At 42.2% G+C, this 18,942-nt stretch overlaps 1 protein-coding gene across 3 annotated transcripts in view; it reads right to left on the bottom strand.

The window, feature by feature from the left end:
• SPECC1 (sperm antigen with calponin homology and coiled-coil domains 1) overlaps positions 1–18,942 on the bottom strand; it is a 393,222-nt gene that overhangs the window by 15,988 nt on the left and 358,292 nt on the right. For all 3 annotated transcript variants that reach the window (XM_012555496.2, XM_023731046.1, XM_023731045.1), the window contains one exon: positions 10,627–10,743. In XM_012555496.2, coding sequence (XP_012410950.2) covers positions 10,627–10,743 — 117 coding nt within the window. The remainder of the gene's footprint in view (positions 1–10,626; positions 10,744–18,942) is intronic.

The following is an 18,942-nucleotide window of genomic DNA, read 5'->3' as shown; positions in this document are numbered from 1 at the left end:
GGGAAAAGACAGTCTTTTTAACAAATGGTGCTGGCAAAACTGGATGTCCATCTGAAAAAAAATGTAACTGGACCCATACCTCACACCATACACAAAAACTAATTCAAAATGGATCAAAGACCTAAATATAAAACCAAAAACTATAAAGATCATAGAAGAAAAAATAGGATCAACACTAGAGGACCTAATACACGGCATTAACAGGATAGAAACTATAACTAACAACACACAGACTCCAGAACATAAGCTAGATAACTGAGATCGTCTAAAAATTAAACACTTATGCTCATCAAAAGACTTCACCAAAAGAATAAAAAGAGAACCTACAGACTGGGAAGAAAATTTTGGCTATTACAATTCCGACAAATGTCTAATCTCTAAAATCTACAACAAAAAGAGAAATAATCTAATTAAAAAATGGGCAAAGGATATGAACAGTTATTTCACCAAAGAAGACATTCAAGCAGCTAACAGACACATGAGGAAATGCTCACGATCACCAGCCATTGGAGAAATGCAAATCAAAACCACAATGACTGTCACAGTATGGGGAGAGCAGTTAGGGTCACATGTATAAATTTTTGTATGGGAGACTAACTTGAAATGTAAACTTCATTTAAACTACAACAATAAAAAAAAAACCACAATGAGATACCATCTTACCCCGACATTACTGGCACAAATCAAAAACAAACCCAGAAAATAACAAATGTTGAAGAGGCTGCGGGGAGATTGGAATTCTTATGCACTGCTGGTGGGAATGCAAAATGGTACAATCATCTTGGAAAACGATATGGTGCTCCCTTGAAAAGCTAGAAATGAAAACACCACAAGATCCAGCAATCCTACTCCTAGGAATATATCCTCGAGAAATAAGAGCCATCACACGAATAGACATATGCATACTCATGTTCATTGTAGCATTGTTCACAAGCAAAAAGATGAAACAACCTAAATGCTCATCAACAGATAAACAGATAAACAAACTATGGTACCTACACACAATGGAATACTATGCAATGATAAAGAACAATGATGAATCTGCAAAGTATCTCACAACATGGATGAATCCGGAGGGCATTACAGTGAATGAAATAAGTCAATCACAAAAGGACAAATATTGCATAAGACCAGTACTATAAAAACTCATGAAAAAGTTTACATACAAAAAGAAACAATCTTTGATGATTATGAGGAAGGTGAGGGCTGGGGGTGGGGAAAACACTAAATAGACAATAGATAAGTGGTAACTTTGGTGAAGGGTAAGACAGCACACAGTACTGGGGAAGCCAGCACAACTTGTCCAAGGCAAGGTCATGGAAGCTCCATAGACACATCCAAACTCCCCGAGGGACTGAATTACTGGGCTGAGGGCTGTGGGGACCATGGTCTTGGGGGAACATCTAGCGTAATTGGCGTAACATAGTTTATAAAGAAAATGTTCTACATTCTACATTGGTGAGTAGTGCCTGCGGTCTTAAAAGCTTGTAAGCAGCCATCTAAGGTATTCCACTGGTCTCACCCCATCTGGAGCAAGGGAGAATGAAGAAAATCAAAGACGCAAGGGAAAGATTAGTCCAAATGAGTTATGGAACACAAGTACTACAGCTTCCACCAGACTGAGTCCAGCACAACTATAAGTGCCTGCCTACCGACTCCTCTGACAGGGATCACAATAAAGGGTCCTGGACAGAGCTGTAGAAAAATACAGAACAAAATTCTAACTCACACACACAAAATAGACCAGACTTACTGGTCTGACAGAGACTGGAGAAACCCTGAGAGTATGGCTCCCGGACATCCTTTTAGCTCAGTAATGAAGTCGCTCCTGAAGTTCACCCTTCAGCCAAAGATTAGACAGGCCATAAAACAAAATGAGACTGAATAGGCACACCAGCCCAGGGGCAAGGACAAGAAGGCAGCAGGGGCCAGGAAAGCACGTAATATGGAACCTAAGGTTGAGAAGGGGAGAGGGTTGACATGTCATAGAGTTGGCAACCAATTTCACAAAACAATATGTGTACTAATTATTTAATGAGAAGCTAGTTTGTTCTATAAACCTTCATCTAAAGTACGACAACAAAAATGGAAAAAAAAAAAAAAAGAGATGGGGTAAGATAAACGCCAAGACACAGGGAGATCACTAAGGAACCAAAAGAGACAAGCACCTTCCTCCAGAATCAACAGTGAGAGAAAGTCTTCCCCTACAGCTGGCAACTTGAATTCAGACTTCTAGCCTCCTAAGCTGTGAGAAAATACCACTTGTGGTATTTCTGTTATAGCAGCACTAGATATGTAAGAGAGAATTTGGCACAGGGAGTGGGGTATTACCACCACCATCTGTACTGCCACCACCACATGTATTACCAACATGTCCTATACTACCACCACAACCTATACTGCCACCACTGCCTACTCTACCACCGTCACCTATTCTGGCACCAATACTATACAACCACTACCACCTATACTGCCATCACCACCACCACCCAAACTGCCACCACCACCTATATTGCCACTATCATCTATACTACCACCACAGATACCTAAAATGTGGGAGCAGTACAGGAATTGGGTAACGAGTAGAGGCTGGAAGAGTTTTAAGTTACCTAATAGTAGAAGCCTAGATTGCCTTGAAGAGACTGTTGGTAGAATTATAGATGTCAAAGGCAATTCTGGTGAGGGCTCAGAACTAAGTGAGGAGAGCTATAGAAAAAGTATCTATCATTTGAGAGAATATATATGATGCCAGCAACAGAATATTATTAGAAATGTGGGTAAAAATGTACTTCTGGTGAGGCTTTAAAAGAAAATGATGAACATGTGATTGGACAATGGAGGAAGGGAGATACTTTTTATGCAGTGGCAAAGAACTTGTTTGACTTATGTTCAAATGTTTGGTGGAAGGTAGAACTTGTAAGTGATGAACTTGGATATCTGGCTGAGGAGATTTCTAAGCAAGATCTTAAAGTGGCTGTGTGGCTTCTCCTTGCTGCTTACAGTAAAATGTGAGAGGAAAGAGAGATGGACTTAAAAATGAACTGTGTAAAATTAAAACAGAACTTAAAAGATTTGGAAAATTACATTGTACAAACTAAGGACATGTGTCCTAGAATGTTCACCAAGGACATGGCTACACAATCTTTTGTTAAAGAGATTAAGCCTGTGACTGATGGATCTAACCAACTACAACAGCAGCAAACCCATCTGCTTGGACTGAAGGGGACAGAGAAAGAAAGAAAGGAAAGAATGTTATCTGTGCCTTGGAATTCTACAGGCAGGAAACAGGTAAGAGAAGCTACATCTGCTGTCCCCTAGTAAAAAAAAAAGGACCATCCCTGGAGCAGCTTGGAATCAGCAAAACTGTTGGAAACAGCATGGGAAGCCGGGCCTTCTTGGTTTCAAAGGGTGGGGCTTTGTCTACTGGATCTCAAAGGATGGGCCTTCTACGTTTCAAAGAGTCAGATCTTTGCCAATTTGGTTCTGGAGTGTGGGGCTTCCATTAGTGTGTCAGGGGGATGGGGCTGATGTCCAAAGCTGAGGGGGCAGGGCTTCCATGCCCAAGGGGCAGAAGAAAGGGGCCTGCTGGGGCCGAGGGGGTGGGGTTGCCACTCAGATAGACTAGGAGAATGGGGCCACCCAAAGCTGAGGGAGCAGAGCTGGCATCCCAGTGGGCTTAGAAGGTGGAGCTTAAACCCAGGGCCAAGGAGCCTCCACTCAAAATTCAGAGGGCATGGCCTACACCCAGAGTCTGGATGGTGGGGCTGCTGCCCAGATGGTCTCAGAGAACAGAGGATAATTTTCAAGCCTTTAGAGCTAATGTAATTTGTCCTGCTGGGTTTTGGGCTTGCTTGGTGCCTGTTTTGAAAAAGAATATTGAAAATACCATGGACCGCCAGAAGAACAAACAAGTCTGTCTTGGAAGAAATAATGGCCAGAGTGCTTCTTGTAAGTGAGAATGGAAAGACTTCATTGCACGTAATTTGGACATGCTATCAGGAAGGACCAGTCCCTGGAGAAGAACGTCATGTTTGGTAAAGTAGAGGGTCAGTAAAAAAGAGGAAGACCCTGGATGAGATGGACTGACACCATGGCTGCAACAATGGGCTCAAGCGTAACAATTGTGAGGATGGTGCAAGACCGGGCCGTGTTTTGTTCTGTTGCACACAGTGTTGCTATGAGTCAGAACTGACTTCACAGCATCGAACAATAACATGACACGGTCCCTGTTATCCCTTCTTTCCCTCCAATTTCTCCCATTTGTAATGGAAATGTCTACCTTGTGCCTGTTCCACCACTGGACTTTGGAAATAGATATTCTAGATTTCACAGGTTCACAGATGAAGAGGAATTTTGCCCCAGGATGGAATACATCTAAAGTCTTACCCATATTTGATTTAGATGATTAAGAAGATGAGATTTTGGACTTGAGGTTGATTTAAGACTTTTGTGATGGTGTGATGGGGTGAATGTGTTTTGCACGTGAAAGGGCATGAATTTTTGGGGACCAAAGGATGAAATGTTATGGATTAAATTATGTCCCTCCAAAATATGTGTTGTAAATCCTAACTTCTATGCCTGTGGTTATAATCCCATTTGGGAATGAGTTGTCTTTGCTATGTTAATAAGGCAGGATTAGTGTAGGGTGTATCTTGAGTCAATCTCTTTTGAGATATAAAAGAGAAAAAATACAAACTAACAAGAGAAATGAGGTAAGATACATGGAGATCTCCAAGGAACCAGGAAGCAGAAGCTAAAAAGAGAAGGACCTTCCTCCAGAGCCAACAGAGAGAGAAAGCCAGCACCCTGAATTCAGACTTCTAGCCTCCTAAACTGTGAGAAAATAAATTTCTGTTTGTTAAAGCCATCCAGTTGTGGTATTTCTGTTATAGCAGCACTAGATAGCTAAGATCTAAGCCTCCACTGACAGATGAGTGGTGGCTGTGCATGAGGTGCATTAGCCAGGAATCGAACCTGGGTCTCTTGCATGGAAGGCAAGAAGTCTACCACTGAACCACCACTTCCTTCAAATTAAGGGATATTAATGGGGATAGACAGGAATCCTTATACTTCTTTCCATAACGCTATTCTGTTCATTTGGGAGGGGGGTTGTGAATTGACTCCTGGCTTCCTTCAGTGTAGTCCAAACTAGCAGCAGAAACCTCCTCTTTTGGTGCTAATGAAGCCTTTGTTCTTATTTTAAGTTCTTTGTTAGTTTGGGGGAGGAGGATGCTTGTAAGCCAGTTTTTAGGCTACCAACATTCCGTAAGTCAAGATACAAACATTTTTATGGCTTTTGATATGTAATGACAAATTGCTTTCTAAAATGTTATACCAGTTTTCAATTCCAGCCAATTTTCTTGTACCTTTACCTGTATAAAATATTGTAATTTTCAAAAGTCTCTGCCAAATGTTACAGGCTAAAAATAGTATTATATTGTTTTAATTTGCATTCTTTGATTACTAGTAAGGCTTAAGGGGAAGGCATTTCTAAAGCAAATATTTTACATGGAATTCCCCTAAGACCTGGGGATTCTAATCATTTCATTGGTGTTTTCTAAGCAGATACTGAACAAAGAAGAAATAGTCCATGTTGAAAAATTGTCCCAAAATACTTCAAAATAGTATAAACTACAATATAGAATATTATATAGAGGGGATTTTTTTTGTTCACAGAAATCACTTTTACACACTTTGGCAGCAGCAGGACATTAGTGACCAAGCACCACTACCCTAATTCTCTCTCACTCGCAGAAGGCTAGATGGGTGACAGAAGTGCTGATGGTGGGCAGAAGAGTCTGCCCTATGGCTGAAGCTCTGTGGGGTCTCCCCTGGCCTGCTGGGAGCTTGTTGGGAGCTTGAGTTGGCTGCAGTTCTGCACACACAGGCCAGGACATCGGGAGAAGCCCAGCTACTGCTTCAGCCTCTGCCCTGGGTCGGGGAGGAGTTGCAGACCTGAGCCCTTTCAGTTCCAGGAACCGTCTTAAGCCCCCAACCCATGGTGGAACTCTGCCATTAGCCTGGCTACCGGAGTTTCTGCTAGTGGAGGACTGCAGACTGTCTCACCAAAACTGATGGGAGGAATAATACCATTGCCAGTTTCTCCTCTCACATTGATATTTCATTTCAGTCACTGACATGACCATACCCCATTCTATTACTGGAATCTGTTTAGCCTAAGTGGAAGATTTCATAGGATGACAGATGATGCTATCCTTTAACTGATAAAACACCAAAACCTTCCATTGACTCATATCCTGCGATTGTGTCTTTCTGTAATGTCATAGAAGACATCCTTGTTAGTTTTATCAGAAATTCCCTATTTCATACAGATGCTAAACTTACTTGGTTTAATTACTTCCATCTAGGTAAGAGCAGCTCATGATTTTTAAACCTCTGGGCTATCAAGAGCTGCCTGTACAATTTTTAGATTTTGATTTTAATAGGTTTTTACAAACATTTCAGGCCTCTCTCGGTGCCCTTTTTGATGTATGTGTACACCAGAAAGCATCAATGCATGCTCAACGGAATAAGGCTTTAGGCTTGGGGCTGGACTTGTTACCCACTTAGCATTACGAAGCCTCAGATGTACATTTCATTCAAATTAGCTTGCTCCCTTTGAAACTCAACTACAAATATGCCTCTTTTAGAAAAAGCTTCCCTGCTTTTAGCCTGTTCTTTCCTGAAAAAGATTACTCCCTAATGGAGTTTTGTACATGTGCTCAGCTTTATACGATGTTGATTTGCCTGTTCTGACACATTATTTTGAAAACCCTCATCAACAACTTCAATAGAAATGGATGTCTCTCATCAAGCACCATGTCAGTGATCCGCAGGACACACTCATCACACACTGAGTATGCACCAAATGTTGCTGCAGCCACTGTAACTCCACTCAGAATGCAGCCAGAATGGGGCACTCAGGAATGGGAAGCCAGATGCTCCTTCATGGGGTGAGTGGGTGGAACTAGCAAACAGAGTCCTAGGCTACAGGACAGAAACTAGTTGACAGGGAGGCTGTGGAGTCAAACAGATCTTAAAATGAAAAATTCCAGATATCGAATTCTAGATAGCTAATCTCAGCACAGACCTGTGGTCTTTCACAATCTGACTCATGTGCTCCCTGATGACAGTATTACTGGTTAGAGGGAAGAAATTCAACCCTTTATGTAGAAAGTATGGGCCCCAGAAAATGAGTAAGCTGTGATGTCTTACTGTTTTTCTGCATGGTTCCATATTTGCAGAATATAGCCATAGTCAGATCATTGCACAGCTAGCTGTGAGTCAATCTGTGGGACTTGCTGGGGATCCAGAGCAAGACCATAACGTTTTGGTCATCAGGAAGCAATGCTCATGACTCATCATGTGAAAGTAAACACTTTTAGGCTCATTATTTCCCAACAGATTGTACTGATTTGAGGCAAAAGAACTTGGGTCTGTTTGCATGACTGCAGACAAACATCTCATGCTCTCAGGAAGATACTGTTTTAGAGAACATTTATGCAATCTTATCAAATTTTTAGTAGGGTCTTCTGATTATTTGGAATTGTTTTATGCACACTAAATTATTTACTCAATTATCTTTATAACATCCTATGGAAAAGGCTGAGACTGAAAAATTAGGAGGTGGGGAGGGAATGGGCACCTGACATCACTGATGGTGCCAGCTGTGGCCATGTTTGGGCACAGCCCCCAGGCTGTGTTGGCCACTATGCCCCCTGGCTTCCATGGGAAGCATTGTCCCAGTTTTTCTCCTACCCTTGGGCTACTCCTTCTTAGTTATCTTTGCTGGGCCTTCGTCTTCTACCCAGACAACAAGCACTGGCGTCCTCAAGGTTTGTTCCCTGGTCCTCTTCTCTCTACACTACCCCTGAGGCCTAGGTGATGGTTCTAAATATCATCTACACCTGTACTGCTCAATACAGGGGCCACCACTACAGGTAGCTATTTAAATTAAAATTAAAAATTCAGTTATTTGGTCATATCAGTCATATGTCATGTGCTCAATAACCACATCTGGTGAGTTATCATATTGGCCAGCACAGATATAGACCATTTGCATCATCTCAAAAAATTTCATTAAGACAGGCTGACCTACACACTGATGACTCCCAAATCTATATTGCCAGCTCTGATCGTCCCTCTGAGCTCCAGATTTGATAGCCAGTTGCCTGCCTGACAGCTCGACCTGAATATTTCACAGATACCTCAGACTTACATGATTTAAAACAGAATTTTTAAACATATTTATTCCTTCTCTATCTAAAAAAATGGTACTATCAAGCTAGATGCCTGGGGGTCATCTTTGACTCCTTCCTCTTCTTCTCCCCTATAACCACTCTGTCACTAAGTCTAGCTGACTCTATTTCCAAGGCATATTTCAAATCTTTCCATGTCTTTCTACCTACATTGCTACCACCCTAGTTCCAGATTACGAATGAAGCCAAGGAAACAGTAAACTAAGCTGACTACTTCAACAGCTCCTGACTGGTAGCTCCTTCATTCTTGCTCCCTTTTTAGTTCATTTCTCACATAGCAGCCAGATAGATCTCTTAAAACCATGAATGGTGTCACTCCATTGTTTAGAACCCCTCAGTGGCTTCCCACTGTGCTTAGAGCAAAGTGCCAACTTCTTACCCTAGCCATCCATGAAAGTCCTGAAGCACCTGGACCCTCTCTGTCCCCTTGGCATAATCACAGGCCACTCTTCCCCTACATACTGCAATCCAGCCACACTGACCTTCTTCCACTTCCTTGACTGCACTGTTTGGTCCACTTACGCTTCACTCATGGGTGAGGCAGGGAGTCCCTCCCTAGGGTTCTGGGGGGAGCTAATATATAACACTTGCCACTGGTCAGGTGGGACTGGCAGCAGTTTATTATATACAGATACACACAGCCTCGAGCAGGAGGACACCGCATGCCACGCAGGGCTACGTGGATGTTGCACTTGGGACAAGGGTGAACCAGAAGGGCTGTGGGCTGCAAGGTTTGCAGTTACAAGAGGGTGGGGTGCCCCTTGGTTCCTGCGGAAGGATAAGATTGGCTTGTTATAATAATTTTGTGGGCTGCAGGGTAGTGAAAGCTGTTAGGTTGAGGGCTGGGTGGGGTGCAGTTGGTTCAGCTGATAGGGGAACTAGCCGGTGGGAGGCCTTTCCCTTTGGGTGAGGGGCATATCTAGTTACAGCAGGGGAACTCATGGTTAGGCCTTTGGGGCCTTGTAAGGGTCAAAGATGTCAGGTGGCACATGACATTTTAGGTCTTACAATACACACACCAAGGCATTCTCTTCTCTGGCTGTTCCCTTCCTGGAAGGCTCCCTCACTCTTTGCACTGCTGTTTCCTTTGCATTCATTCTTCAGGTATCAGCTTTGAATGTCACCTCCTCAGAAAGACTTTCTCGTCTTCCTTATCTAAATTGTTGTTGTGTTGTTAGCTGCCATCAAGTCAGCCCCCTACTGTGGTTCAGTGGTAGAATGTGCACCTTCCATGCAGGAGACCTGGGTTCATTTCCCAGCCAATGAACCTCATGTACAGCCACCACTCATCTGTCAGTGGAGGCTTTTGTGTTGCTGTGATGCTGAACAGATTTCAGAGGAGCTTCTAGACTAGGAAGAAAGGCTTGGCAATCTACTTTTGAAAATCAGCTACTGAAAATCCTATGGCTTGCAAAGGTCCAATCCACAACTGATCATGGGGATGGTGAAAGACTGGGCAGTGTTTCCTTCTGTTGTGCATGGAGTCGCCATTATCTAAATCACCATATTTTTATGCAAATAATGCACACCTTCTACATTTGTTTGCCAACCATGTCCTACTCCCACGAGGTATTTTCATAAGTGTACTATAATTTTTTTTTAACAGCAACATGGAAAAAAAATTGGCATAGCAGCCTGTCTCTGTAAATAAAGTTTAACTGGAACACAGCCACGTCCATTTGTTTATATACCGTCTATGGCTGCTTCAGTGCCACGATGGCAGAGCTGAGGAGTTGAGACAGAGACCAACTAACCCATGAAGCCTACTATTTGGCCCTTAACCAGAAAAGTTTTCCAATCCTTGCTATAGTGGATTACAGTATACTAAAAAAAAAAATAAAAAGGTTTTGTGGGTCTAATATATGCTGGCTTAAACAAAGTCACATAGGTTTCTTTAATGTAGGACTTCTCAGAGTCTTTAATGTGCTAGTGTGTACTGTGAATCTCTAAAAACATTATATAATATACAGTTTCCCTAGTGTATTGAAGCACGGAACTTTCTTTGGTGGTGCTTGCTGGTTCTTTGGAATAGAATTTGAAAAATGAGACCAAGGTCTTCCTGAAACTATCAGAGTATTTGCTGGAATATGGGTGATAGGAATTTCTCCATTGTCACAGTAAACTGGTCTTCACTGTATTTTCTGGCTCACAAGGGGTATATATTGAGAAGGGAAACTGAGAAGTATTTATTGAGAATGGGATTCCAAGGTAAAGTTTTACACTCAGTAGTTATCTGTGCCTGGTATCAATATCCTAATTTCTACTTCAGATTTATAAACGCCACCCACATTGGAATGTATGAATATAACTAGGAATTCCTCTTATACCTTCTAGAAGATAACCAAGTATGATTGGGCAGGTGACTTACTTTCTCCTGACTATTCAGCTCCTTGTACGGGATGTGGGCAGGCAGGTAGGTATGGAGGAGAGCACAAAAGGCCAAACCATCACTCCAGCTGCTGCTGAAATTGGTGATATCAATGTTCTGTGGGGGAAAAAGCAGCATTAACCACCAAATTATGCAAAGTCACAGAATTTGAATGGGACTGTGTTAACATGGGTTTGAATGGGACTGTGTTAACATGGGTATCCATCTTAGAGTTTTTAGTAAGGCAAGATACAAACCAACAACCAAATTTGCTGGGAGGACATTTAATTTTGGTACCGGGAATGGTCCAGTGGTGCCCCAATCTATTCATAGAATAGCATGAGAAAAAAGCCACAGTGTTCCGACACTAGGGAATTTCTGTTCTCCCTCTGGGAGAGTCCTGAGCATACTGGTATATTAAGGCTCTGAGACATCAAATTCATCCACTTGGTATAGTTTTGTGGAAACCCTGATGGCGTAGTGGCTAAGAGCTACCGCTGCTAACCAAAATGTCGGCAGTTCGAATCCACCACGTGCTCCTTGGAAACTCTATGGTGCAGTTCCACTCTGTCCTATAGGGTCACTATGAGTCGGAATAGACTCGACAGCAATGGGTTTTATGGGTTTGGTATAGTTTTGTATCCTAGCATTTCACATACTTATTTAACCAAGGAAGAATGATCATCATCATCATGCATAATACCAATTAACAACAAATAGACCCCATTATTCACCTCATAGCACTTTTCTTCCCTCATAGCTCTTTTACAATTTATTTTTTTATACTTTACTTGTTATAGGTTCACTCACTAATTTATTGTCTGTTTACTTCAAGAGGGCAAAGGATACTTTTCTGTTGTTTAATGTTGTCTTTATTACTTTGAACCATGCTTGGCAAGAAATATTGGTGAGTGAATGAATAAAACAATAAAACAAGAAGAACTTAAAGACCCACATGAATAGTCTTGCACTTGCTCCTGCTACTACACTCTTCTCTCCACAGTTTGAGAGGATTCTCAGGGGAGAGAAAAATCCACCATGCCCCACAGTCTCCTTGTTTGTCATCCAACAACCAGCGACCATGAGGCTTCATGGGGAAAAGAAGCTCCTCCTTTAGGGCAGTTGGGAAACCCCAGCAGCTGCCTAGTAAATAGTTGTGATGAAACGAAGAATCAACTTGGTATCGCAACCCATGGAGATGATGACCTATAAAAGTTTCCGGGCCAGCCCCCAGGGCCACCTGGTAGCTCCAGCGTACTTAGATTCTCAGACCTGTGGCTCACCTGCTTTTCCCTAACTGCACTGATCCCCAAAAGGCTTTCTTCTCTGGATTCACAAAGCTCGTCCTAAGTGAAATGCTAGGTTCCAAAGCTCACTGAGTAATTGTCAAGGTTCTTTTATGTTGTAGTTGCTTACATGTACTGTTTGTGAAATAGCCTGTGCAAGGGGGCTTGCAAGGATCTGCAGAAATAGTACACTTTTAGGGCTTTATTTAGTTTTAGATTTGAGTTCTGAGCAACTTTGGTGATGTGTGCAAACTGTGGTGTTTGTGAAGAACATTGACTATCCCATGAACTGCCAGAAGAACAAATAAGTCTTACAAGAAATACAACCAGAATGCTTTTTAGAAGGGAAGATGGAGAGACTTTGGCTCACTTACTTTGGACACATCATCTGGAAAGACCAATCACTAGGAAAAGGATATCATGTTTGGTAAAGTTAGCAAAAATGGGGGAAACCCTCAATGAGATGGATTGACACATAGTCACAACAATGGACTCAAGTATACCAACAATCATGAAGATGGTACAGACTGGGCAATGTTTTGTTCTGTTATACATAAGGTTGCTATGAGTCTGAGCCAACCTGACCACAACTAACAACAACAAAAAAGAAGTGGGGAGTGCCAGCTCCTTCCTGTAATCTTCCTAGAGCCACTGAGGGGTAAACGGAGGCAGGGAGCTTTTCCTTCTCAGAACATTCCATCCTGAGAAATGGGAAGCCAGCAGAGATGAAGAGGGTGGTGAATAGAAGGCTGCTTCTGAAGGAGTGAGTGCTGACTAATTCACCTTCCCCTCTGCCTTAGCTACAAGCAAACACCAAAACCAAACCCCCTGCTGGAGTTGTTCCAGACTCAAAGTGACCCTAGAGTCACATGCAAAGCAAATGTAATTTAACTCTGGCTGCCCGGGAAAGGTTATTTAGGGTGCTTCTACAACAAGCGATTTGCAATTTAAAAGGGGAAGAAGGTTGAAGAGGAACAATGACATGAAGCTAAATTGGAAAAGGGGAGAAATATTTTATGGAATCCTTCTCAAAGTGTATGTAGAGAAGTTTTGCAGAATATGTAGAGGTGGAAATGTGTAATAAAACATGGTATGATATGTTTCCCGTGAACTTTCCGTAGGGTTTTAGAAGGAAATGGCTTACAATCTCATTTGAGCTTTTCATCTAGATTTTTTTTAGTGTTGGTTCAAGCTAGTCTGTTCCTTAGAGAGGAGGCAGGTCAAATGTCACATTCTATGGGTGAAGAAACTGAGGCCAGAGGAGGTGGTGTCACACTTCACATAGTCGGTATAAATGGCTGAAGGACAGACCAGGTATTGGAGTCCTCATCTTAATTAAGGCTCTTTCTATCAAACCTCTTCTCTCTTCTAGCCAGAGTCCAGGATGGCCCTGGTAGATGCCAGAACTTCTCCAAAACCACAGGCTTTCGGGAAGACATCGTGCCTGGAGTTGGCTTGCAATTACATTTACCCAGGGAAGAATACTTGGCTGAGTGCAACATACAACCATAATAACGCCTCTTCACTCTGGTTTTCATGACTCAAGCACAGTCAAATTTTAAATGTCGCTAAACATCAGTGTTACATAAAGGCCTGGGAAAGCCCTTGTTGGAAGGGGCTCCATCTGAGTTTTCTAGTCAGCTATGCATTAGCCTGGACCCCTAGTAAGCTGATTATTTGGATTTTAGCTTCAAAAAGTCTCTTTGGGTTCAATAGTTACCTGATGAGGCCTGGATACTGCTTTAGTAATGGGAAAGAAACACATTTCTTTTATATTTTCTGAAGAGATTTGTATGTTCAAAACAAGGGAGGAACAGGAAGGGGGACATAGTCTCAAGATTCAATCCAGAGGTTGTACACCTCAAACCCTGGGGACGGAAGAACAAGGACAAGGACCAGGTGAATCTTAGGAAAGTTGGACTTTATAGCTCTTGTCAAAGATCCAATTCCCTTCCTTTCATTCTTTGCATTGTAGCAGTAGCCTGAGACCCCATCTCCAAACCCATCTCTCATGGTGCCTGTGACTTGGAAGAAGGTTAGCCAGAATTAACTCCTAGAGATCACAGACCTTTGTTTGCGATGACTCCTACGGCATCTGTATGTGTGATGGGGGACCACGCTGGGGAGTGTTCTTTCAAATAGGCAATACTGATGTATGTGGCATCGTGTCCAATAAAAAGGCCACATTTTAAACGGAAAGTCAAATCCTCAATGACCAAGATTAAAAAAACCCGTTGCTGTCGAGTCGATTGCCAGCTCATGGTGATGCCATGTGTTACAGAGTAGAACTGCTCCACACAGTTTTCTAGGCTGAAATCTTTATGGAAGCTGATCAACAGGCCTTTCTTCATCAGCACCACTGGATGGGTTCAAACTGCCAACCTTTTGGTTAGCACCCGAGTGCAAACCATTTGTATCACCCAGAGACCTTACTGATCAAGACTAAAGTCCTTCAAATATGAGTCCTTTAAATATAAAGTTCCAAAATTAGCAGGGATGGTAAGGTCAGTAATGTTTGTTGAGTGCCTACATCTGCCTGTTACTGTGTGTTTTCTTTTTCATTTAATTCTTACAACAACCATTCTAGTTGCTGTCGTCTCCACTCATGGCAATCCCATGTGTGTCAGAGTAGGGCTGTGCTCCATAGGGTTTTTAATGTCTAATTTGTTAGATGTACATCACAAGGCCTTTCTTCCAAGGCACCTCTGGGTGGTCTTGAACCTCTAACCTTTCAGTTAGCAGTCGAATGTGTTAACTGTTGGCACCACCATAACAAACATATATGGTTAAGTATTATTATACCCATTTCACAGATAAGAAAGTTGAAGTAAAAATAAATACTACTAGTATCGGAGTCATGATCAAAACTCCAGTTCATTTATCTCCAAAGCACATATCCTATTTGCTATGTGATGATGCCATCCAGAGAAACCTGAAGTGAGGAGATGGCATGAGACAGGATGAGCTCATCAAGGACTGCAACAAAAATTTTTAATGTTGAAAGCACATTGAGGAGGTTGCTTGATTCATATCTAGTTCAAGAGTAAAAAAAAGTTAAGGGTAGGAGAGAAGAGATTCTAGAGTTAGTCAAAGGTGGAATTTTGATTCTTTCATTCTTGTGAGTTAAAACTAAATAAAATAGAGCCACATTTTCTGTGGCCAGGCAATGGGGCACCAGAAATAAGCTCTGGGTTGAGAGCATCACATTCTGCACATTGGTGGACGTTACCTCAAGGAGGAACTTGTATGCCTGAACAGGCCAGATTCTGCATTCCTGCCTATCTTGCCATTCATTCATTCACAAACTTACTTTGTGTGCCAAATCTCTTTCTATAAAACATGAAAATATTTCATGTACATTTATCTCTTGTGCCATTTATAATACAAAACATCAACTTTCTTCATCTGCACAATCTTTAGAGGCCAAGTGGATCCAAAGGACAGATGATGCCATCCACCTCACAAAACTAAAAATCACCCAGTACTTTAGTTACCTGAATGCAACTTAAGAATAGTTTTTTGACTGGTAACTATAAACAAGTGATATACTAAAATCTAGTGAGATCGAAGTCATGGTTGAAAAACAATACAAAATGACTTAGAACCTCAGGAGGGATGAGGTGCAATGCCTCAGGGCAGACTGCAACTCACAGACCTCTCAGAGGTTATGAGACACGTTTTCATCCTTGCCACTTCAGCAGCAAGATCACATAGAAACTCTATGGGAAAAAGGAGGAAGTGTCCCATCTTATTTAATAAAGAAATTATTACAGAAATTCTAAATCTAGTCAGATAATCAAATCCAAGATCTAGGTCAGGAAAAGCTTCTCTTACATGTAACGTGTATTCTCCGCATTTAAGACGTCTATTGTTCTGACATTCGCAGAGATGGAGGGCAATTAGCTATGATTTTTAGTATTATACTCATTTCAGTAATATTACACTATTAAATAAAACTTTACCCTTCTTATCTCTGAGAGGAACAACCGCACTTCTAGTTCTGTGAATCTCATTTGAAACCGTCTCTAGTTCTATTTGGGCAGCAAGAGCATCAACAATTGTCAACTCCACAGAGCTGGCTAAACAATGGAAAACTTGTGTACATTTGTGATGCCTCAAACAAGACAATGAATATCAATCTGTAGAGCCCTATACAAAACTCAACAGTTGCTTCTGTTATTATTACAGAAGTGGACTCCTTACTGTGCAGAGGTGTAGTGATGAGTTTGCTGCTGTGGTGTGGCCCAATGTGATAATGCTCATGCTTTTTCACATGGATGTAAAATGAATTAGAAAAGAGAAGAGTTGATTTATGCCTTATCAGATCTCTCAGTTTATTTTGGCAAAGCTGCATCACTTCAATTACTGTTTATCTGCAGACCCATCTACAGATTGCTGTAACCCGTGTGCAGTCTGGACTCTTATTAGGAGAACTGAGGGGAGGCGGAGCTTCTGTGTCCAGGGCCTTGACTGGCCTCACTCTGTAGTGATTATTTTAATCAGCCCACCTCCCTCCTGAGGTTAGCTCCTTGTCTCTCTGGCCTGCCCAGCCCCCACTCATTAGCAGAAACCCTCAGGTGTGGTTTGGAGACCAAAAAAGGCACCTCAATTACTCAGGAAATTACAAAGTTTTAGAGTTATTGCTCAGGAAATAAGGGCAAAGACCAAATTACTTTGAATAAAGTTAAATTCTTTACCCAACAGGCAGCCAAGAGCTAGGCCAGGTGTGTAGACCCCAGGTTAAGTGGGCTAAGATCCAGCCCCACTGTAGTGACCAGAAAGATCAAAGTGACCATGGCAGAAACCTACTCACAGGGAGCAGACTATCATCGTGGGTATTAAGCGGAAAGAACAGTTTACCGAGTGTGGGTGGCTGGGCCCATCCCACGTACCCCAGGAACCAAGTTGAGTACTAATTCCAGGTCCTACCCCTGGATGGGGGTGAAACGCCTTATTTTTGGCTAGAGGTGATTAAGACTGGCTCAGGCCTCAGCGCAGAGGGAGGGTGCAGGCAACCATCCTACTGCTCATGAGTGAGCAGGAGTGGAGAAGGCAGCATTGACTCAGTACTAAAACTAAGAACAACAGTACAAATAACCCCAAGGGATGTTAATATGGTATGTTGCTCTTCCCAATTATCATTCTGCAGCATCTTAGGAGTTCATCAAAAGAATCATTTAGAAGAAAATGAAAAAAAAGTCATAAAGCATTCTATAGGATATACCTTCAGTTATTTCCCTTGATATCCACTCCTGAATAAACTGACGTGGGTAGTCCTTATCCTTGAATCCCCCGTGCTGGTAACACTGTTTCTAGACCTAGAAGCTGGTTACATGGGTATATTCACTTTGAGAAAATTCTCAAGCTGTAAACTTGTACGTTGTACCTCCATGAAGGAGAATGTAAGTAAGTAAAGGAAGAAAGATCCTGACTCAGCTTAAGGGGCTGAATTTAAATGGGTTCACTCTGAACGGTAACATTCTGGAATTTGGGCACGACAAGATTTACTGGGAGCAGAGCAGGTCAATAACAAAAAGAAACTTGATTATTTTCCCAAGGGAAATGGTAATTACTCATTGCAAATTATCTTTAAACTTTCTCTAAAATATTAATACCGTACAGATTTTTTTGAGCGGTATCCACAATTTTTTAAGGGAAGAAAGATGGTAATATTCTAAGCATCTCCAAAATAAATTAAGTTTCTAGGAGAGCGTGTGTATTTTGTAAGACACAGACTTCCCAGCCCCCCTCAGTGCAGCAAAAGTGATTTGAGAAAAAGGAACACACTGAACAGTATGTGGGAATCTGAAGACTTAACTTTAGTGAATACCTAAGATTGCAAAGAAAGTTCCAGAAGGGTGAATGTAGAGGCAGCACTCTTAAATGACGCAGTGGGACAGAAGCAAAGCAAAACGCAACAACTCATAGCATTTGCTTCTAGAAGATTCATGTAATTTGCCTTTTGTTGCCCGGAAACGCCAACATTTGGTAAAAACATTAATCACTGGTGAGCGGAGCTGCAGACCGTGAACTGAAATGCGTCCTGTGCTACATTCCACTGAGGACGCACTGAGGCTGCTTGACCTTATTCCCACCACTCCTTTATCTTCTCTGAGATCTCTGAGTTCCTCCGTTAGATTTCTATTAATGGATTGACTCTGTGTGTACTTTGTACAAAAAATTAAAAAGAGTTAAAAAGAAAAAGGCGAGCTTCTGGGGGAAAAAGGTAGGAGGCTGATTAGAAAACATAGTCCACTCATTCCAGCAGGAACTAGCTGTCTCAGGCACATGGTGACCCGAACATTCCATTCCTGGGATCTCTCATGGGCTTTTCTTGATAGGACTTTATTGCCACAGCTGTGGAGTCAGACTGAGGTCTTTATTTTTTTTGGGAAACGTAACAATTTATAGCTCACAGAGGATGAAAGAATCTCATTCCTCACTATGGTTCCACACATGTAGGAGAGCACAGGGAGGACCCAAACTAACTTTGCAGCTTTGGTACGAAAGAACACAGAGTATAGGCACAGATGAGTGGGAAATGAGAAATCTCAGCAAATCCACTCCCTTCTCTCCTTTCCCGGCATGTGTATTCAGCATGCACTCCTTGCCCTGGACAGATGTATACCAGGTGTACCACTTGCCACTGAGTTGACTCTGACTCATGGTGACTCTGTGAGTGTTAAAGTAGAACTGTGCGCCATAGGATTTTCAAATCAACTCCATAGGCTGATTTTTCAGAAGTACATCGCCAGGCCTTTCTTCCGAGGCACCTCTGAAGGAACTTGAACCTTCAACCTGAGCATGTTAACTATTTGCACCACCTATGGACTCCTGGGAAGATGTAAACACCCATCCAATTCTAGTCTCTGTTCAAATCTCAGGCATTCTGGTCAGCCTCAAAGGGTCTTGCTCTGTAAACGCACAGCACAGCCCTCAGTTGTGGACTTGTGAAGACCCACACACAGACTTCCAGAACCCTCTCAGCACAGCTTCCTCCTTTCTGATGCCCCACACCATAGAACCTGGC

The sequence above is a fragment of the Trichechus manatus genome, unplaced genomic scaffold, assembly GCF_000243295.1.
Source record: "Trichechus manatus latirostris isolate Lorelei unplaced genomic scaffold, TriManLat1.0 scaffold00040, whole genome shotgun sequence".
In the NCBI taxonomy this organism is placed as follows: Eukaryota; Metazoa; Chordata; class Mammalia; order Sirenia; family Trichechidae; genus Trichechus; species Trichechus manatus.
This window is presented reverse-complemented; position numbering and strand designations above follow the sequence as displayed.